The 23,070-nt window shown below is 38.8% G+C and overlaps 1 protein-coding gene across 17 annotated transcripts in view; it reads right to left on the bottom strand.

Moving 5' to 3' along the window:
• The window catches only part of EPB41L2 (erythrocyte membrane protein band 4.1 like 2), a 202,585-nt gene that overhangs the window by 82,789 nt on the left and 96,726 nt on the right, over positions 1-23,070 (bottom strand). For all 17 annotated transcript variants that reach the window (XM_037045741.1, XM_037045743.1, XM_037045742.1 and 14 more), the window contains exon 4: positions 3,098-3,202. In XM_037045741.1, coding sequence (XP_036901636.1) covers positions 3,098-3,202 — 105 coding nt within the window. The remainder of the gene's footprint in view (positions 1-3,097; positions 3,203-23,070) is intronic.

Below are 23,070 nucleotides of genomic sequence, written 5' to 3'. Positions count from 1 at the left end.
TTCATACAGTAAAACCTAACCCCAGATGTGGAAGTACTTGGAGGTGGGGATTTTGGGGATGATTAGGTCATGAAGACAGAACCCTCATGAATAGGATTATACAAAGGAGGCTTCAAAGAACATCCCGTCCCACCCAATGAGAAGGCACTGTGTGAACCAGGAAGTGGGCCCTCACCAGACAACAAATTGGCAGGCACCTTGATCTTGAACTTCCCAGTGTCATGAACTATGAGAAATACAAGTCTATTCTTTATAAGTCATCAGAGACTTTGTCAGAAAAGCCTGAACTGACTAAGACAGAAGTCTATAGAGTAAGCCTGGTTAATTGTCAGAACTGGTTCATTTTCTCTCTTTAATTTAACTATGTAATTGAAAAGCCCTGAAGTTCCCTGGGATTATCATTAATCGTTATAGAACACTCATGCTCCTGCTTAGTGTCATGGAAAATTCCTGCAGCAGAAGCCATCTCAAACATTCCTGATTGTCAGGCAGACCTCCAAGGGGTCCTGGCTGGTCAAACAGAACCACTTGAGTCAGGCTGGGCCCCGTCTCCTTTTTTGCCCCCCAATCTCCCAACAAAAGGGAACACTCACCCCATACAGGCACTAAGATCTGTTCAGCAAAGCAAACATTCTCTCTCAAACCTACAGACAAGTACACATGGGTCCTCTTGACATTCCTTCCATTAAGCTTCCTTTCCTGCTTTTCAGGAATGATTAATTCTTAGTATATAGGTAAATTCAAGAGCTAAAAATTCAACATAAATATGTTTGTGGACTTCCAGTTAACATGGCAGTGTAGGCAGACATGGCTCACTTCTTCACACAACCCCATCAAAATTACAACTATATTACAACTAATATTCAATAGCCATCACTCAGAACTGTCAGAAATTGAGTTGAATGGAAGTCTGGCAACTATAGAATTAAAGAAACCACATCCATCCAGACTGGTAGAAGGGGCGCAGACATGGAAGGGTAGTGAATGAAAATTTGGGAGGGATATCTCAAAAAAGCAACAGATGGCTTCAGTGAGCCCAGGCCCAGCACCAGTAGCAGCCAGCCTAGATTCACAGCTTGGATTCACCTGGGAATCTCTAAACTCAAGTAGCAGTCATCTCAGATTGCTTTATAGGTCGGATAGGGTGACCCTGGGCAAAAACACAGGTAGGGGCTGACCTTGGCCTGCACCACCTGAGAAATCTCAGGGCCAGTGCAACCAGTGGACAGCTACAGACCACATCAGAGCACCACCACCCTGCTCCTACACAGCTGATCCTCTACAGAGGTTAGAGGCTGGTGGTCAGTGGGAACAGTCAGTCCTTGAAGCTGACTGGCCTAGGTAAATCCCTCCCACTTATCTGCCAACAGCAAGCGAGACTTAACTACAAGAGGAGGGCATACTCAACACACATCTTGAGTACCCAGCTTGAGTGGCAGGGTGGCTGTACCACTAACCCCTACAGGACACCTACTACATTAGGCCACACCAACCAACACATGGAGTCAAAGTAGCTCTTCCTAACACATAGAAACAGACACAGGAAGGCTGCCGAAACAAAGAAATATGGCCCAAATGAAAGAACAGATGAAAACTCCAGAAAAAGCTGAATGAATGGAAATGAGTGATCTGTCAGGCGCAGAGTTCAAAACACTGGTTATAAGGATGCTCAAGAAACTTGGTGAAGGCTTCAGCAGCATAAAAACACCCCAGTTAGAAACAAAGGATACACTGATTGAAATAAAAAATAATTTACTGGGAAACTATAGTTGAGTAGATGAAGCTGAGAATCGAAGCAATGATTTGGAACATAAGGAAGCAAAAAACAACCAATCAGAACAACAACAAGAAAAAATGAATTTAAAAAAAATGAGGAGAGTACAAGCACCCTCTGGGACAACTTCAGGCATTCCAACATTCACATCAGAGGGGTGCCAGAGGGAGAACAGAAAGAGCAAGAAAGTCCAAATCTATTTGAAAAAATAATGAAAGAAAACTTCCCTGATTTGGCGAAGGAAATAGACATGCAAGTCTAGGAAGCACAGAGTCCAAAACAAAGTGGATGCAAAGAGGCCCGCTCCAAGTTTAAAGATAAAGAGAGAATCTGAAAAGCAGCAAGAGAAAAGAGGTTACCTACAGGGGAGTTTCCATGAGACTTCCAGCTGATTTCTCTGAAGAAACTATGAGGGGGTTGGCAAGAAATATTCAAAATCATGAAGAGCAGGGACCTACGGCCAAAAATTGCTCTACCCAGCAAAGCTATCATATAGAATCGAAGGGCAAATAAAGAACTTGGCGGGCAAGAAAAAAACTAAAGGAGTCCATCATCACCAAACTATTATTATATGAAATGTTAAAGGGACTTATTTAAGAAAAAGATCAAAACGATAAACGATAAAATGGCAAAATACCTATCTATCAACAACTGAATCGAAAAAACAAGCTAAGCAAACAAGAACAGAGACAGAATAATCAACATGGAGAGCATTTTGATGGTTCCCAGATGGGAGGAGGGTGTGGGGGGAGTGAGTGAAGAGGTCAGGGCATTAAGAAGTACAAATAGGTAGTTACAGAATAGCCATGGGATGTGAAGTGCAATATAGGAAATGGAGTAGCCAAAGAGCTTACACACACAATCCATGGACAATAGTGGGGGGATTGCCTGAGAGAGTCGGGGTGCTGAGTAGAGGGGGACAAAGGAGAAAAAAATCAAGACAACTGTAACAGCATAATCAATAAAATATATTTTAAAAAAGAAATGAAAGAAGAGAATAAACAATAAAAATTAGGGATAATGGGGTAAAAAACAACAATGAAACAATAATTTTTGAATCAGTTCTTTCAGTCTCTAATAACTAAGAAGGGATAAAATTCCATTACGTCTGCTTATAATGTAACTGAAAAAGCAGATACACAGAATGGCAAAAGTATAGGTGATTCTCCCTACACATGTTCAGTACTTACCAAATTTCTCACGGAACATAAAACATGTCACAATAAAAACAGAAAAACTGTTTATTTTAAAGGTGAATTGTGCAGTAAAGAAAAATACACTATTTTTCTAAAACAATATAAATAAACTTGAAACTCTACTTACTTTCTGCTCAGGGCTTTCCTGAAATGAAAGTCCGAAGTAGTCTTTCTCCAGGAGGTTGAGATGTTCACAGACTCTGTCAAACAACGCTTGTCCCTTAGCACATTTCTGAAAGAAAAGAAGTAATATCTTTACTCATCAAGCTCTAGAGATTCCATGAGTACTATCAATAAAGGGGACCTTATAACACTTAGTTTAAAATAATACATGTTTTCTAATCTTGTATAACTATACAAAGCTAAATGCATAATCTGATGCTCCATGGTTTACGCTGTTCTATATAAATGTACAAGGATTAAAAGTAAAATGCTAAGAGTTCATTTATTTTTAAAACATACAAAAATATGTCCAAATGACTGTGTCAATTCCTCAACGCACCTCATGTCATATCTGTGTACAAAGGATACTGCCCCCCAAAACTCATTTAGCCTTATTCCCCAACGCAGCCTGAAACAACTGGTCCCATCAGCACTTAGGTTTGATTGCTATTCTGTGATCTTTGTAAAAGAATTTTTTTCAATACAAGCTACCCTTTTTTTGAAGAATGATATAGCATTCACTCTTAAGAACAAAGTTTAAAAATATAACGTAATGGAACTGGGACAATAAATCAGCTGCCCCTAGGACTTAACACATTTTTGCCTTAGTTTGTGTTGTTTTTTTTTTTAATTTAAGAAGCTGCTATCAACATAGATAGACACAGAAGAAAAGCCCACTGTGTAATCAATGGCAAAACATAAAGTGGTAACTCATTTCCAACTAAGATGCACGCCCCTGGGAACGGCCAACTGCAAAGTCAGGTCACGTGCTCCCCCACCCTGGCAGTGATGTAAGCAACCACTGGACCAAGTGGAAAGTGAACAAGCCATCAGACCTGTCCATCCTCAGGGTGAAGGTCCTCACGCTATCCAAATGTGTACTTGTTAGTTCATGCAGCATGTGAAAATTCAAGTTTCCTACATATGTATCTTTAAATATGCAGTAAGATACAAAAAACATTTTATTAATAACTTCAAATAAATGCAACTGTGATAAGGGGTTTCAAAAAATAGCTTTCACAGAAACTCAATTCAAGGGCTTGTTTCTCTCCTCTAACCTTTTATTCCTCTTCTTTGTGGGAGCAGAGGTAAGATACTCATGCCTGAAACATTTGCAAAGGAGAACCTGGAACTATTATTATACTAATAATATTAGACCTTTTATACTAATAGTTCTTCAAAAAATAAATTCAAATAGTAAAGAGGAATAAAGCTACACAGACCACATTTCAACATAACAAGCAATGTGCTATTCATATCACTACATATCCAGAGAATTAAATGACTAAGTATATTTAACACGTGTTTTATGTCCATGTAGTTAAAGTACATACAAATATAGTATAATAAATAAGAATATGGGATCTGAAGCCCCAGCTGGTGTAGCTCAATGGATTGAGCGCAGGCCTGCGAACCACGCAATCGTGGTTTGATTCCCAGTCAGGGCACATGCCTGGGTTGCAGGCCAATTCCTGGCAGGGGATTCATAAAAGGCAACCATATACTGATATCTCTCTCCCTCTCTCCTTCCCTTCCCCTCTAAAGATAAATAAATTTAAAAATCTTTAAAAAAAAAAGGATATGGGATCTGGATTCCAAACACCGAACTTCTGAGTGCATGCTATTAGTTACAAGCTACATGTCCAGGGACACTCAATTTGCCCACCTGTGAAAGGCGGACAATCAAATACCCCAGACAGGGCGTGGTGAGCACTAAATGAGTTGTAATATATACAGAGAGCCCAGACCACTGTATCTAATCAATACTGGTGCCTGTTGTTTACAAGCTGGAGAGTTTAGAAGATGAAAAATGACTAATTTCATTTATGTGAAATTTTGCTTTAAGCTCTAAAAATAAGCTTCTGAATTTTATTATCTGATCTGCATGCAATTAATAATCTACATATTTAAAACTAAATTTGGAGGTATTTTAAAATACTTTTATGAGAAGAGGGTGGTTCAAATCATCACAGTTATTTCCCGAATGTGCAGTACAGCTCATTGTCTCTTCTGTATAGGAGCCTGGAGTAGATATGAGGGGATTTGGCTGCAAATAACAGTAAAGAATATTTTAAAGGTAATCAATAATGTAAGATAGAACTTGCTTTCTCTCACATTAATGTCACTGTACACTCCTGAATCTCCAGTGAGTAAAAGCCTGCCTAGCATAACAGGAACTAGAAAAAAAATACCTGTGTGTAACATACTTAATTTAAATGAGGTGACATTTCAAGTGCTGAGGTTCATCGTGAGTGACTGTAGCTATACTTTCAGTGCCTGCTTCGTAATTAGAAACTTGCCTTATCTGAGATAACAGAGGGGGCACACTTTTATAGCTCCTACCACATTTACCTACTTAGATTATCATCCACCATGCATTTATTATGAGGTATAAGTGAATCACAGAGGACACTTTATCTACTATAAAGAATCATCTTCTTAGTTAGAAAGATACAAAAAAGTCAATGGAAGCTTATATAAGGAGTTGACCTTTAATCAGATAATAGTTCTCAAACACAGTACTTCTATGAAACTTCTGACTATAAAGACAACTACTTTCAAGCTAACTACTGAAACTGAACAGCTGTAGACGTTGTGAAGAAACGTGAGAGTCAAAAGAAGATTCGTACCGCTTCATTTGGTTATAATGCTATTTGAAATTAGAGAGAAAAAGATATTCAAGACAACTGTTGTCTATAAATATACACCTCAGTTCAAAGGGAAAACACAGTCCAACACTGGAGTCAAGTCAATTTTTGTGAATAAATCATAATTTCTCACTGGTTCCCATTTCAAAAATAGAAACGTGCTCTCTTGGACAGAGTTCCCCTAAGATTAAAAGGAAAGCGTCCACAAAGCTCCCCCACGATGCGGCGTTGGGAGCACAGGCGGCAGAGCGGGGCACCTGCCCGAGCTGCCATCAGAACCAGCCCCTCCCTCACTCGACCTTCTGTAAGCACTTCACTGTTTATAGGCGACTGTGACCATGGAAAACCACTTAGTCGCCCTAAAGTAAAGTGTAAAGTGAGATCACAGCTTTTTAAACAGCTCACTGTGAGGGTCAGATGAACCCAGTAAGATAGTACATGTCCAAGTGCCAAACCTTAATCAGAGCTGAATTCCATTCCCAACTGCTCTCTCACTAGCCTACATCTAAAACACTGCCAGCATGTCTTCTAGATGCTCAGATTGCTTCTCTACTATTCTCTCCTTCTCTCTCCAGGAAAGAGATATTTTAAATGCTTGATAAGATCTTAACTGCACATACAAATCATTTAAGCTTCCATTCAGCATCTCCACCTTCAATGAACTCAAAACCTGGCTGGAAAGGCAAAAACTACAATACTGTGAGACACGTGCTGAAAGATTCGTGTACCAAGTGCTACAGGAACACCAAGAATGAAATGAGTACGTGAGAAAAATCAGAGCTTCACCAAGACTGTGACATCTGAAATGAATCTTGAAGAAGGAAATGATTTTTTTAAAGACAGAGAAACAGAATATTCAAAAGAAGTTAATTTTTACTTTGGATGTTTACTCTGACAGAGCCCATTTGGATGGGTTTTACTCTGACAGAGCCCATTAGTATTCCAATGATACTGAAGGATACAACAGATGAAAAAGTAACCCATCCACAAGGGACTGGCCATGCAATATGATAGAGAGACATGCTGCCGTACTCTCCGATGGTCATGAGGCTCGCCAGTCTAACAGGCTCGATACACACTGATCCAACATCTAACCTGGATTGGTTCTATAAGATAATGGGGAAACAATACATAAGATAGACATGGTCTCAGGAACTTTACATCCAACTGGCCAAGACAAAAAATAAAAAAGCATTCCCCCATCATCCCCCAAAGAGTCCTATTAATCTACCACTCTGGATGTAATCAGGTAACTTATCCAGTCATTCAAAGACAAATGAGCAATGGCTCATGAGATAGCCTGATACAAGAACTCTAACCAAAGACAATGTCTTGCTCTGAGGACAAGATTAGCAGATACAATCACATCTTCCTAAATGGAGTTTAAATACAAGACAGATAAAAACACGGACTTACGTATAGACACGAACACATACAAAGTCATAGAGCAGAGTAGTACAGACACAGGAAAAGACAATGAGAAGGCAGGAAGCAAAACCCAAGGGTATCAAGGGAGCAGACTTGTGTTCGCCGAAATATGTTCCACTGCTCTCACGAGATGCTCCACATATATATCCACACCCCCGAAAGGGGAGTACAGCGGGACAAGAAAAATTCTGGTTACTGTACATAACTACTAAGCATCAAAAGATAAATACCCTGATAAGTTCTATGATGAAACAAAAAAACTTGTGTCCTGTCCTTTAACCTAATGCTTCTCAAAATTTGGCTTAAAAGAAAACCCACTATCTTTTAAAAATGAGACATAGTCACTTAACTGAACTGAGCTTTTCTCAAGACTGAGACTGGTTTAATGAGATACAGAGCAATCTACCAATCCAACTTCTGGAATGTGAAACTTTCAGGGAAGTTTCAGAGGGAACTGAGGGGGTGCAGAACAGGTCTCCCCAAAATGTGCCTCTGTGGTAGACTCAACTTCAGCTGCAGGCTCAGGAGAAACTTCACCCTTAACTGCCAAGAAGAATTTGAATTCGAGACCTTTCCCCCCCCCAAAATCATCAGTGATAACCTTTTTGACCCACTTATACAGCAGGGCCAAATTTTATTTGCTAAACACCTGCTCTTCTAATCTTCCTGCAGTGGCCCCTTAAAAGCCCCCAAGACACATCACCTCATCCACCGCTCAAATGCCTTATATATGTCAGTCCCCCTTTCTGCCCCTGGACCTGTCCGGTAGGTGGGGTCTCTGGCTTGATCACACACACAGCACTCCCATACATAAGTATGTTCTGAATTTGGTTATTTTCTCTTGCTAAAAATACAAAATAAAATGAAAACATCAAGTTTAAAATGAAGTAAAATAAAATACTTACTAACTTATTCCACCGCAGAATTACTGTTCAACAGAACATAGCTCAAGAAAGGAGGTAGAGAATTATGAGGATCTGGCCCTCATGCAGATTTGAAGACTGGCATTAACATTATCTTTTTGATTCAAAAATACCAAAAGAGAGAATTCACTTTACACTGGATTGGATGTGTCCAGCTGTCTGGCAGAAGCAAAAGCACTTCCACAGATGAACTCTCAACATAATCAAAAATCAAACACAAGGAAACCAGTTATCATTGAGAGTTAGACACAGTACCAGAATCAGACCTTCAGAGACTGTAGATGATGGAATTATCATGGACAGGACACAAAATAATTATGCCTTTTATATTTAAAAAAATAAAATAAATTTAAAATATCAAGGGAAAAGTATCAAAAAGCAGATTCTGAAAAGAATCAAGTGGAACATCTAGAAATAAAAACTATAATAATTAAATTATAAACCAAGAAAACCAGTGAACTACTGGCTGTTATAGCTCAGTGGATTGAGCATGGGCCTGTGAAGCAAAGGGTCACCAGTTCAATTTCCCAGTCAGGGCACATGCCTGGGTTGCAGGCCAGGTCCCCAGTGGGGGATGCGCAAGAGGCAACCACACACTGATGTTTCTCTCCCTCTCTCTCTCCCTCCCTTCCCCTCTCTCTAAATATAAATAAATAAAATCTTTTTTTAAAAAAGGAAACCAGTGAAATGAAAGATGGATGTGAAAAAACTACCCAGAATGCACAAAAACATAGATGAAAAATATTAAAGATTTTTCAGATATGGAAGTCAAAATTAAGAAGGTTTATATATGTCTCATAAGAATTCTAGATGAAGACAACAGAAAAAGGAAGAGGGAATATGTAAAGTCATAATGGTTGATAAATGCTAAATCTCTCAAATTAAGGAAACTGAATAATTCTCTAGCCAGATAAAATAAAATCTATTAATCTACAATCACTTTGTTCCATTGATTATTTATGCTCATTAACATTCAAAAGGTTTTGACATGCATAATTTAAAAAGAATGAAAGAGCTTTGCTTCTAAAAACAATTTGGTATAGAAACCAGAAGGAAATATTAGAAAACAATTAGCATTCAAAAAAGTATGCAAGAAATTACTGCTTTTTTACCAGAGAAGGAGAAAAGTCCTTTAGAGAGACACTATCCCAATAAAACTGTAAAAGAATGACTGGAAATAAAAAAAGGATTACAAAAATATTAAAAATTTTATTGAAAGAATAAAAATCCATTGATATTCCAAAAGCCTTCATGATGATGTAAAAAAAATAGTCTTGAGATCAACAAGAGAGGAAGAAAATAAGACAGTAGAAGATGACTTACTACTTTTAGCCTCAATTAAACATAAAAATGCATATGGAAAAAATTTGAGACTAAGGTTTTTTTTAAAAAAATCGTTATACTATTAGTCATAGTGACACATGACTAAGGCCACTGCAAATTACCGAGGGTGTCCCCCAGGTGTTGTCTCACCTGATGCTCACAGTGACAAACGAGAGGGCAGCAATCAGGTATGACCACTATTCCCATCACCTCTGCTGCTTGAAGGCGGAGGGATATAAGTAACCAGTGGACTGGCTGGTCTTCCTGAGCCAGCTCCTCTAAGCAAGGTCAGAAGAGAGTAAAAGGATTTACTCCCAAAAACCAGCTACTGAGGGAAGTACACATTAAGCAAGCCCAAAGAAGTAGACAATTTTCTCTTTAACAAATTCCCTCAAAAATAAATGAATGAATGAATGAATCCATCAAGGCAAGAGGGAATATAACAGAAAATTCTCTTCAATAACAGAGATGTTATTTTTTTTAAAGCCCTAGAATTGATCTGCTTTTGGAAACTAATTGAAAAGGGCAAACAAAATAGCATATTTCTTCTTATTTCATAAAAAAATTGTATCAGATTATCAGGGGACACATATTAAATGTCCCAAGTTATTACTTTTTATAAGCACCAATCTGCGATCAAACTTGCTTACCTATGCTTTGACAGGAATACAACCCACTGGCTCACAACTTCTTTTTCCCCTTCACACTGCTCACAACACACTCTGTAAATAATAATTCTCACCATGTGGAAGAGAGGAACCAAGGCATAGTTCATAATAAAATCCAAGAACACTAGCCCTACCCTTTAACAGCTGTGTGGCCTTAGACAAGTTATTAAACTTTGCCATGCCTCAGTTCCCTCTCCTTAAAATAAATATATCCACCTTATAATGGTGATAAGAGAATTAAGTAAAGTGTATTTTGTTTTATTTTTTAAAGATTTTATTTATTTTTAGAGAGAGGAGAAGGGAGGGAGAAAGAGAGGGTGAAAAACATCAATGTATGGTTGCCTCTTGCATGCCCCCTATTGGGGACCTGGCCCACAACCCAGGAACGTGCCCTGACTTGGAATCGAACTGGTAACCCTTTGGTTTTCAGGTTGGCACTCAATCGACTGAGCCACACCAGCCAGGGTTAAATAAACATTTTAAAGCATTTAAAATGTTTGACACATTACATGAATTCATTAAAAGGCACCTGAAATCACAGGACCTCTCTGAGCTGTTCTAAAAATAATAATTGATTTTAAATATAATTAAAGAATCTTCACAGTTATGTCACCCAACCTCATTTCACAAATGAGGATAATAAGGTTACAGAGTTTAGATGATCTAACTTTTCAGTCTGATTTCCTGGGTTTCTTTTAAAGAAATGAATTCTTATTTTTTCCTATTATTATTTTGATTTTTTTACAAACAACGTAAATTGTATTGCATGAAAGTACTACAAATATATTTTCATTAACTAAGCAAAACATACATATATTTTGCATCAAAGGTACCAATGCATATAGCTGTTCACTAATGTTATAGCAATTTGGGGGGTACTGACCCAGATAAAAAAAAACTACTGGATTTGCCAAGAAATACTCTAAATTTCCATTTTACATTGATTTGCAACTGCTAAAACCCTATCTCTAAACGAATCTCTAAATACTCCTTCCAGGTGAAGCTTATTCCATTCTCCAAATACCCATCTTTCCTGCAATTTACTTCACATCTATGGTACTTTTATACTATACTCCTTTTGAGATTTATTACTTCTGGAGACTGAGTTCCTTAAGCAAAAGTAAGTTTCCTCTGGCAGCACTTAACTGAATAACTAGCTCACCAGTAGGCCAAGATATCTGTTGGGTGGAATGGCTCGGTGCCACGAAGCCAGCCAGAAAGTTGGCAAAGTCAAGGCCCTAATTCAGGCCTTGAGGCTCGCAGCCTTAGGCAATCTGCTGGATCTAGCTCATGGGCTACCAACCCATAGATATTCAGGGAACTAAACCAAATACACTGTCAAATAGGTTCTCGGGGAAGAACAGCCACAGACCCACATTTTATTTTCACAACTTCACATTGCACTTAAACCCTTCCTTAGTAATATAGAGGACTTCCAAATATTTCTTGGGAACTAGGGGACTGACAAGAGGAGACAAGCAGGCCAGGTCCCACCTTTATGAAAAAGGGGAGTGTGGGGGTTCTCAGTCTCTATACTTTCCTTCAGCAAGTCCTCCATTTCACCGTTAATTTCCTCTTGCAACCTGAAGCTGCCTTGGCTTTGTATCCCTTCTTAGGCAGAATCTGTATAGAGTACAAACTGCATAGATCTCTATTCTGGTAATAGAGCACCAAGTAATTAAACAATTAAAACCACAGAACTGTTAGTAAAACTCTCCAAGTACACCTCAAAGAGAAATTTGACTTTCTGTATCTTAAATACCAATAAGCTTTACAATCCGTTTTTCCCATCTGTCTCTTCCTAACCCCACTTACACCACTGATCAGCAATATAAAATCAATAGTTTAAAAACCAAATAAACAAAAAAGTCCTTCAATCTACTTTTCAGGTATCAGATTATTTTTCCTTTAAAAGATTGCATAATACATTAGAGAGCTATCCAAAGGAGAGAGAAAAAACAAGACAATTTAGATGGGCTTAAAGTATAGTATTCAAAGACTGAAAGACTAGCTTTTGGGAACTGAAAAAAAAATAATAAGGCAAAGCAATCTACTGCAGACCCAGCTGAAGAAAGGCAGGCTGGAATCTGAGACGCTGAGCAAAGTCCCCCGTGCCTGCGCTGTTATTTGTGGCATTCATTATTGAGTCCAAAACATGACATTTCTGGAGGCCTCTCAACTTGAAGGAATTTGTGCAACTGCTTACCCGGCAGATTGCAGTCAGCGCCACACACCACTGGCGCTTTATAAAGCACCATCACTGTCTCCGTGTAGGTTCCTCCACACTGCAGTTATTGTGCACCCAGGAGACAGGGCTGGGAAGCACACAATGCGATCCATACATCGCAGCCCTTGAACTATGTATTTTGCGCAAGTTCTAAACGACACTATGCAAATTATAAAAGGCCAATGAAAGAAAGGTATGTACAGAGCAAACACAACAACTGATGCATTGTCATGGAGGGTGGAGGAAATCAAAGAAAACTATACAGAGGGGAAAAGAGTGTCCAAATAGTCTAAGGCCATTGTTTACCAGACCATTCTTTTCCTACCAATCTGCATGAGCCCTCAATACACCTGTGCCCCAAAGTTCATTCAAACCCCAACACAAAAAAAGAAACCGCATCCCATGATTTAGAGTGCATGTACTAAAAATTTAATTCCATAAATAAATAAATCACTTATAGTAAAGGAAGATTTTAAGTAAAAGTTTCCTGATTATTAATATGAATTACGTTGGAAAATTATTTCAAATACTCCAAAAAAGATATGTATATATTATAAATATAAACATGTAAATATAGCATAAAATAAATGTGTGTGTATGCACACAAATGCATGTACATGTATACACAAATGTCTTTTTTTTAAGCAGTTGAAAAAATTTTCAAATTTATTTCTCATTAGCAATCGGGCAAATTGTATATGCATATACCCACTGATGAGAGAGACAGACTAACATGTATTATCAAAGCTAAGTAAGCCTGTAAGTTTGTTATAAATCACTACAAAGAATCAAAAAGAGAAATTTCTCTTAGGTAGTATTCCTTCAAGACCGGGCTATATATAAAAGGGAAATGGTGAAAAGAAAAAACGTCTCACAGCTCATCATACAATCTCTACTTCTTCTCCATTCCATGGGATTCAGAGGATTATGACAGAACATTGGGGAAATTTCGCAGTGTTGTTGACATAAACGACATAAAACAGTATTCAACATAGTTGTAAATGCTTGAAATAAAAACAAAAAGGCTGTTGCTAAGGCAAAAACAAACACAAGGCCAGAACAGACTGCACACAACACCCTCTAGTAACTGTACCCCACGATAATTTTAAAGGAAATCCTAATGTAGCTAGAAGCTTGTAGGCTCACCTTTAAGAAACTCATATACATACCTCAGTTATCTCAAGGACACAGGTATTGCCATTCTTTCACATTGTTAAGTGAGACCCTATTTCGTGAGCACAGCGCTTCCTAGTCTAAACAGACTATTCAAAGAGAATGTTTTTCCACCCTAGTTTTCTGGGCTTTGAAACGTTTTAGAATTCTTAACCAAGTACACAATTTCTCTCATAGGCAACCAGTTAAGTTGTGATCACAAACAAGACCGAGGAAGATGTTTCATCTTTATGCTTCGTGGAAAATGGCAAAAATGGCAACAGAAATCTGCCACCAGTATCATTGACAAACAAACAAGCAAAATACACTGTCAACCGCAAATTTAAGTCTACTAGCCTGGTCTCTCACCCACCCCACCCCACCCCAAGGAAATAAATGCTAATTTTTAGTTTTAAAAATTAAAGATAAAAGATAAAACATTGAACTTATAATCTTTCATGCATAATCACACCCTACATTCCTAATGTGGCTGCCACTCTTTTTTTCTGAAACCCTGAGGTTTTCATCTGTTTTCAGGACTCAGGAATTAGCTAGCTGAACAGAGGGGCACCCTCTGGAAGGAATTCTGTCTGCACTCTGCAGAACAGGCCTGCAGAAGGCTTTTCCAAAAATCAGTTCCCACTCTTCTAAGATGCTGACTCCAGGGCAATCCCCAAACCAAGCCCTGGAAGGGGGCTGCAGAAAACCTCACCAAACCCCTAGGGTGATGGGTGTTGAAACTGGCCAAGCAAACCACATTTGTTGGTGATATGTGAATATCTGCACACAAGTCTTACACAAGGAATTATACTTATTTTTTGACTTTAACTAAATGATAAGGAAGAATAAACACCCCTAGTTCGAATACATGCTAGATGTTCAGCTGTTTATAAAGTGCAGTCCCTGAAATGTCTGCCTTTGGTAATAAAAGTTTAATGAAATGGTATTGTAGCGTATGTGGAAGGGCCATCTAATCTTCATTTGCTCTAACCAAATAGCCTGCAGTTTCTCATGTGTAAAATCCAACTGTACTTTTATTTCTAGAGTTTATTTTACTGGTAAAGTAAATAAATTCATTTTGACATTCTTCTGTTTTTAACTCAACTAATTATGACCAATGCCTCTTTAACACAAGCCTAAGTGCTTTGAAACTAGAAATTGGTTTATTCGAAATTTCAGTAGAAAATACATGGTTTTTAAATCTTGTGGATTTTTTCCTTACTTGTAAAAGTACTAACTTTTTTAGTCTAAGCAAGTTCTTTAAATTATAAGGCCATTGTGAATATCAGAAGGGATGCCCCTCACCAAAAATAAAACCCATAAATATCTTCTGAAGGGTGGGATCCTTGCACTACAGGCTTCTTCCACTAGACCCATCTGTATCAGTGCACCAGCTGGTGGTGTTGTGAGAGGCTGCGTTCAGCTTCAGTGAATTTTTTTTGAAGACTCTGTCAAGGCATTTGCCCATTTCATGATGGGTGATTTACGAGTGCACCGTGCTGAGTGTTCAGAGTCTCTGACCGAAAATGGAATGACCCCCATGCCCCACCCTCCCTATTCATTCCATCACACCCCAGTGACTTTTTGTTTTATTTCCCCAGATGAAAAAAGTCCTGCCAATGTGGAAGGGGTGAAACAAAAAACAGCAGAAGCACTAAAAGGCATCTAAATCAACAAGTTCAAAAATTGTTTTGAGCAATGGAAGAAATGTTTCAATAGGTGTATTGCATCAAATGGAAAGTACTTTGAAGGTGGCTGAAATTTAAACATGTAAGAATATATTCACAATTTTTTATAAATAAATTCCAGGGTTTGGGGGGCCCCCTCATATATATATATATATATATATATATATATATATATATATATATATATATGGTATGTGTTTACATTACGGGCCTTCTAAGCCAATAAGGTATTGATAAAATATAAGAATATTGGGGATCCAATATATTTATCTAAGGCATAGCACTTAAGTATTTTCATCAGAAATTGAAGGAAAATTCAAGATCCTTAGAAAATCACAGCCAGGGTTTTAAAATATAATAATAATTACAGCTGATACTTACCAACCTCTTACTGTATGCAGGGAATTACTTAAAGCAAATCATAACCAGACTAATTCAGCCACTAATTAGAGTCAGGAAACAGCTGTCAAGTGAGTGCGTGAACCCAGACGGACACTTCGTCAGGCTTCCCGCAGTCCTAATGCTGGGCATCTCCACTACACTCACCTTCCTACCACTGAGGGGAAATCCCCAGCAGCCCTGCCTGCACCCAACGCGGAGCTGATTGAAGAATGCACCGTGAGTCTGGGAGCAGGTGCTCCGCCAGGGCGTGCCTCAGCGTCCGCACGTTCCTCAGCTCTGGGTTGCATAGATGCTTGAGCTTGGCACAGACCCACTACACGGGAATCTTCAAAGGTGGCACCTGTGCATCTGTATGTTTTAAGTTTTGTACTGGACTTTTTTTCTTAGAGTATTTTAGGTTCACAGAAAAACTGAACAGACGTTACAGAGATTTCCCTATGTACTCTCTACCCCACACATAGCCTCCCCCATCATCAACATCCCCCACAGAGAGGCGCCTTTGTCAAAGCGGATGGAACTACACTGATACATCATAATCACCTGAAATCCACAGTTAATAGTAGGGCTCACTCTGGGTGTTGTATATTCTGTGGGTCTGGACAAACATGCAATGACATTATCTATCCATCATTACAGTACCATACAGAGCAGTTTCACTGCCCTAAAAATCTTCTGTGCTCCCATATTTTTAAAAAGCTTAACCAAGGATTCTGCCCTGGAGGCAAAGCTGACACCAAGGTAAGCAAACAGACCTCCTCTCCAGAGTTAGGACTATCTGCCTTCACACACCCAAGTCCATCAGCCCAGTTTTCATCTGGCTAGGCAACCTCCCTTTCAGACCTTGCAGGTCTTGCTGGATAATACATCAGTTGCTCAAGTTTTCACTTAGAATCCTTTTTTAAAAATGACTGGTTCATAGAGCCTGGCAATATAAAATGTATCTGGCAAATCTTTAATAACAACTACATTTGACACTAGGTTTGAAAAAAGAAATCACCAGATACAAAAACACAAGCCGGGCTCAATAAAACTATTCTCACTTCTACTGACCAGGAGCATTTAAAGTACTTTTTACAACTGACCAAAGTGGAAGTCAAGTTGTAACAGAGAATAATCTTAATCACTTAAATATTTACTTTATGATAATTATAAAACAGAGGGAAACAAGATCCAATACAAAGAGAGAGAGAGAGATCTTGAGAAGGTTTCTTAGCAACACTAATTTCCTTCTCCCTCACCACCTGAATTTCTGGTTCTTGAATTCAATGACAAGCAACTTATGGGCAGTCTGAGAATAAAATACAGTTCATTTTGGGATAGCTCAAGTTTTTTACACACACTGATCTGAGGCAACAGTGTTTCCATTGAGCTTGACACATTCCCCATAAAAGTTTTCCATTCTTGGTACACAACTAACAAACTAAAGTGAACCAAGAGAAGGTGACAATGAGGTTTGTGTTCATATTGGCCAGGGGCGGGGGGGGGGGGGGTACTTTTTAAGGCTTTGCTTAACCTAAAACACACATACCATCAATTATTTCAACTAGATAAGGAGAAAAACTGTCAAGCACCAGGGAGGAACATGGGGACTCAGAAGCATAAAAGTCTGGAAGTGTTAGGTGAGCGTGGCCCTGAGGAGTATCTCCCCGAAAGGCCGCCTTGCCAGTCAGGGGTCCACCTGACCCAAACATGCCACAAATCCAGCCCTCTAGCCCCCTCACAAACTGCCTTAATTTTTTTCATTTCCCTTGGTGTCATCGGTGAAATTCTACCATTTATGATTCTTTAGAAAGAACAGATTTCTTTCAAAATGCAAATCTCTATTAGAAGGCAGTATAGGTAACTCATTCACACACTGAAGTCATCCATTCAAACTGCTGACCCGCTCATTACTTAGCTAAGAGAAGCAGGCAGGAAGCATAGAATTTTTTTGTGTTATACTACTGCAAAATAGTAGTAGTAGTGGTAGTAGTATAACAGTACTACAAATAGTAGTACATACAAAAAGTAATAGTATCATTGTAGAATTGAAACACAAAAGTCTATGGGGCAAAAGCAACAAGAAATAGAAAAAAAAAACATGAAAAGCACAGATTTAAAATTTGGGGCCCGAGTTAGGAAAGCGGGGTGGAAGTTCTCTGTGTGTCCACCTGCTCAAAAATCAAGCATCCAGAACTCAACTCAAAAACATAATGTACAGACTTGAACAAACTGAACTAGAAATCAAACTGTTATTTAGGTGCACTGTTTCTATAGAAAAATGTATTTTCCAAACAAATCATTTGCTGACACAGGACATGCACAGATAACCGTTGATAAACTGGAAATTTCCTCTGCGGTGCCTCTCTGTACTATTCATGTATCCAGATGGCCAACTCGAAGCCCTCCTATATCAATCCTGCCCTAAAATGCAAAGTGACATGTGATATTTATTTGAAATTCAGAATCTTTTCCAACAGAAACAATATTTTTACATGGCAAAGAGTTTCAACTGAATCATTCTTCTTTCCAGCTTCAACTTCTATCCCAAGCTTGTTAGGTCAATAATACATACAACTACAAATACTAAAGTTATAGAAGGTTTCCAATAGAACTTGGAGGTGTTGTGTTGGCCAGGAGGTCCACTGGCCTCCATCAGTATTGTGAGGTTACTGTGAAAAATTAAAATATTATCAAGTTTCTTTTGACATATATTATGATCTACATCCAGATTTCAAAGCAATAAAAAGCTCAAATGAAATCCATTTTAAATTTGAGAACTATGGGACCAAGGTGATACTTCAATTTTGACACCCACCTTCCCTCCATCAATTGCTGTGACGTCAAATGATGAAAGACATAGAAGAAACAGTCCATCATTTAAAACACTTCACAGAAATATTAACACCAGATACATCCCCAAATCACCACATCCAGAACAGGTCCTCACTGTTGGAAAGTAAGACTGAAACCCAGCCGCGAACACGGGAGTGCAGCCTCCCTCTTCTGTGCTATAAGGGCTCCGACCACAGGCCTGCGGAGACTGACTATTCCTTAACAGCATCACCAGTGCTTGTCCAGAAATGTTTCATCAGTGAAGCCACACGTTATGTAATAGAGAATGACTCAAACCAAGTGGATAAAAATGGAATCATACCTATTATTTGTTCCCCCAAAAAAGCCCTGTAGGTGAAATACCATTTCCATCCTTTCATTTGCTATGACTCACTTTTATTCTGCATAATTAAACACACATGCAAAATAAAATGGTTATCTAGACACCTGCAGGAAACAATGAAGAAAACTAGAAACGGTGAACAACATCCTAACAGACAACAGTAAAGCTTTCACAACGCATTAAGTCTTTTTATAACAAGACATCCAAAAGGCTTTATGGCAACTTCGATATTTGCTGCATCATACTGGTCCATTTCACTTTCTCCTGGTGATAAATCATGCTCATTGTTCAAATTTTTATGGGAAAGTGGCCTTCCCATTAAAAACAGATTAAAATAAACACATTTTGCTCTGCTCCCTAAGGAAGCTCTTCTAAAATGATGTAGCATGTATGCAAATGGACAGACTAATATTTTTCTCCTGCTACAAGGGAAAGGAGAAAGAATGCAATTGGCATGAGCACAGTTTGGAAAGCAGGCTGAAAAGGACAGATTTACTTCATGCTTTTATATTTTACGTTTTCTTTGCAACCTCGCCTATGGATGGAAGCCCACCTTTCTGTAAAGTTGAGAAGGTAAGAACCTTCTCAACTTCTTGATTCGCTTAATCCCCACAACATACTGGCTTTTCAAGATAAAAGGATTCCCAGTTCAGTCCAAGCCAAGAAAAGCTGGGGTCAAATGTTGCGATACTGGCCAAGCAAAAAGTGACTTCTCCCAGCAAAAGTTTACCGTGCATTTTAGCATATTATCCTTGACATGGAAGGAAGCAGACATTAAAATCTTTTCTTATTAACTCCAAATTCTTGCTTGGATATTACTATTTAGCCATTTTCAATGAAAAATGTAACAGGCTGGGTGTTGCTGAGTTCTCCTAAATACACCACTCTTCAGAGTCCAGGAGTTCTTTCCTCCTCAATGAAGATGTTTACCAACCAGAGTAACGTGGCATTTCTACACTCTTGGATTATTTATCAAAAACATAAACATACTTGTCAATTACATTCATATTCTTGTTGCACATATAAGTTGACCTCTGAAAGAAAAATTTATAAGCGACTTAGAGAACAAATATTTCATACTTTTAATCTTTCAGCAAAGGTAGGAACCAAATCAATATTTAAGGATAAAATTATATCCGAACACACAAGATATATTTAAATAAATAATATTTTGAAAGCACATTTGTAAAATACTATACAAATATGACCTCCTTAACCTCCTATTTTTCTTAAAAATTATATATTAGCACCAAAAGAGTTTGGCAGCCATGTCATTAAAATAGTTCTCAAGAAATCAAGGCTCCAACATTTTTTTTTGTACAACTTTTTCTATTATTCACTTTGATTAGAAACAGTTGGTATAAATCTGTTAAAAAGTATAATCTCCTTAAAAATCCATGAAAAGTATAATCTCTTTTAAAAGACAGAGAGGTGACTAATAAATAAAGACACTAGTAGTAAACATCTAGCCAGAAAAACCTATCCAATTTTAACTCTTTTAAAAAATTACTTCCGTTAAAACTTACTTCAAAAACCATAAGCAGAAAACTTCTGTAGGCTAGCACATTCTCTGTAAACTATTTGCCCAGAATGAATTTTGACATTTGATTCATACAGGCTTTCTGTGCTATAGAAAAATAGCTTAGTAGAGCATTCCTATTTGATTATCTTTCAATTGTTGCTGGCAAAAATATGGAAAGAGATCAATGAATATGAAAAATATCGTAAGACTCAGATTAAATTTTGTCTCCATGTGAATGAATAGATGATGCACAAAATCAGGCCCCCCCTCAAAGCAGGTAAGAGGGCATATGGTCCAAATGAAACACAGTTACGAGATGCAATTCGGTGAACTGGTGGAATGCAGCTTTCGTCTTGAGATGCCTCTCTAAAATATGAGCTTTAAAAACCTCAGTGACCTCCCTAAATCCTAACTTTTCTTTTTTCTAATCATAACTTTTCTAACAGAGTTAATATTTGTCTTGGTTGCAGAACATAATTACACAAAAATAAAAACAGCATTCTGACAGATCACATATCCATACTTTAGTCATTTAGCCACCTTGGTGAAATTTTTTGAGAAATCTAGTGCTTTGTATAAATCATATGTTATTATGTTACACCACATTCAATCCCTTTAAGATCCAAATGCTAGGCCCTGGCTGGCATAGCTCAGTGGATTGAGCGTGGGCCTGCGAACCAGACGATCGCGGTTCGATTCCCAGTCAGGGCACATGGATGGGTTGCAGGCTGGTTCCTTGCAGGCTAACTACCAGCAGGGGATGCACAAAAGGCAACCATACATTGATGTTTCTCTCCCTCTCTCCTTCCCCTCTAAAGATAAATAAATAAATAAAATCTTTAAAAAAAAAAAAGATCCAAATGCTAGCATATTGTATTACAGTGCTGTAAATAGGAATGCTAATTCTGTCCACGTTTCTGGGTCACAGGGTAGGCACCCTGCTGTGGAAGAGATGAGCAGAATAGCCGCAGCTTTTATGAAATAAACAACACTCACAGGTAGAGGCAAGATTCCCAAATCCTGTGCCCATCGAGCCCTACGCACATCTCCACAGGAATCTTAAGGGCGAGGTGGGGAATAAAAAGATGGGATCAAGGTAGAGAGTGTCCAGCAACATTTCCTAACACTTGAGCAATAAAAACTGTAGCATCTTTAATTAGCTCAGGCCAAGAGAGGACAACAGAAAGGAAGAGAGACTGGAAATAAAGTAGTAATAGAAACAAACAGATTCTGAGCAGAACAAATTTAACCAAAGATTTCTTATGGGTTTTGTTGAATGAGATTATTATTTCTTCATTTTTATGAACTCTGACAAAGATTTAAAATTTTTTAATTATTATATAGAGTGAGAAAAAAGTGCCTGAACAGATTTTGAAATGCGAATTTATTCTGAAAATAACCTTTCCCTCTCCCATTTTTTCCAGTCTTACTCAACCTTCAAATAATTTTCATTCTAAGAGAAAAAATAATTCGAAGACCCAGTGCCTACTGTACTACCACCCTCAGACTACAGTGAGAAGTTCTTCAGCGGTAAGTTGTCAAGCAGTTAGCTTGCCTGGCAGCATGTGTAACTAGGGCCAGAAAGAGATGGATGTTGCCTTCAAAATTACATCAGGGTGGTTACTCATAGTGACAAGTCACTTTCAAGTGTCAAGTGCAATACTTTCGACATACTATTGAAGCAAGGGCAAAAAAAGGCAAGTCCCTGAGTTTGAAACCAAAAGTGGGGAGGATGGAAAAGAGGAAGCATGCGGTTGAATTCTTGAGAGCTGAGAAATAAAACCACATCGTTCTTTAGTTTGATCAAGAGAAGAGGAGACACTAGAGCAAAAGAGGCAGGAAATAAAGTATGTTTTATATTCTTCTCACCAAGCCCAGCCTACACTCAGAGCAAGTAATCGGGCCAGAGAGCCCACATTTAAGTGAAAGAACTCAGGCTTCTGGGAGTCCGCACTTGCCCCCAAGCTCTGCATTCCTTTGGAGCCAAGACCATATCTTACCCACTTCTTCATCACTATCATCCCTAGCAGTTTCATATAGTCTTTTATAAAAATTTACTAAATTATTTCAGACATGGCTGGCCTCTTTGCACAACCACCACAAAAGTATAACTAAAATATAGAACGACAATCGCTCAGAACAGACAGAAATCAAGTTGAATGGAAGTCTGACAGCTACAGAATTAAAGAAACCACATCCATCCAGACTGGTAGGAGGGGCACAGCCGCAGAACGAGCTGGTCCCATATCTGAGTACAGAGGGTCAAAATTTAGAAGGAATATCTAGGGGGCCAAGAATCCCAGCCCCATACCTGGGCCCCCACCCCAGGAAGTGCCAGGAAGATAAGTCCTCACAACTTCTGGCTGCAAAAACCAGCGAGGATTGAGTAGGTGGAAGACTTCTGGAGCCCCGAGCAGTACCTCTTACTCTTAAAGAACCCACACATGAATTCACCCACTCAGACTCATTCCCTCTGGACTGTGGTGCAGGGGAGGTGCCTTAAGGGGCACCAGTGGCATGCAGGGCAAAGCTGAGGTGTCTGCCTTCAAGGTGAGCAGAGGGCATTGTCCCTTTTCTGGCCCTCTGCCAACAGAGCTGGCAGACTGGTGCCATATCTAAGATACTATCAACCTGGCTAACTGTGTTTGACCTGCCTTGGGAATCCCCAGAGACTCTGCCCCACCCAACTTACAGGCCCACACAAGCTACTTTTCCATATGAATGGCTGCTCTTGGCTCATGCTTCACAAGTTCCTAAATCCTCTCATTCCAGCAGCAGCTGGCCTCAGTGATCCCCAGGC

This window comes from Sturnira hondurensis, unplaced genomic scaffold (assembly GCF_014824575.4).
Source record: "Sturnira hondurensis isolate 20B ecotype Veracruz unplaced genomic scaffold, ASM1482457v3 Scaffold0004474, whole genome shotgun sequence".
Lineage (NCBI taxonomy): Eukaryota > Metazoa > Chordata > Mammalia > Chiroptera > Phyllostomidae > Sturnira > Sturnira hondurensis.
The sequence above is the reverse complement of the archived record's forward strand: the minus strand, read 5'-3'. Positions and strand labels throughout refer to the sequence as shown.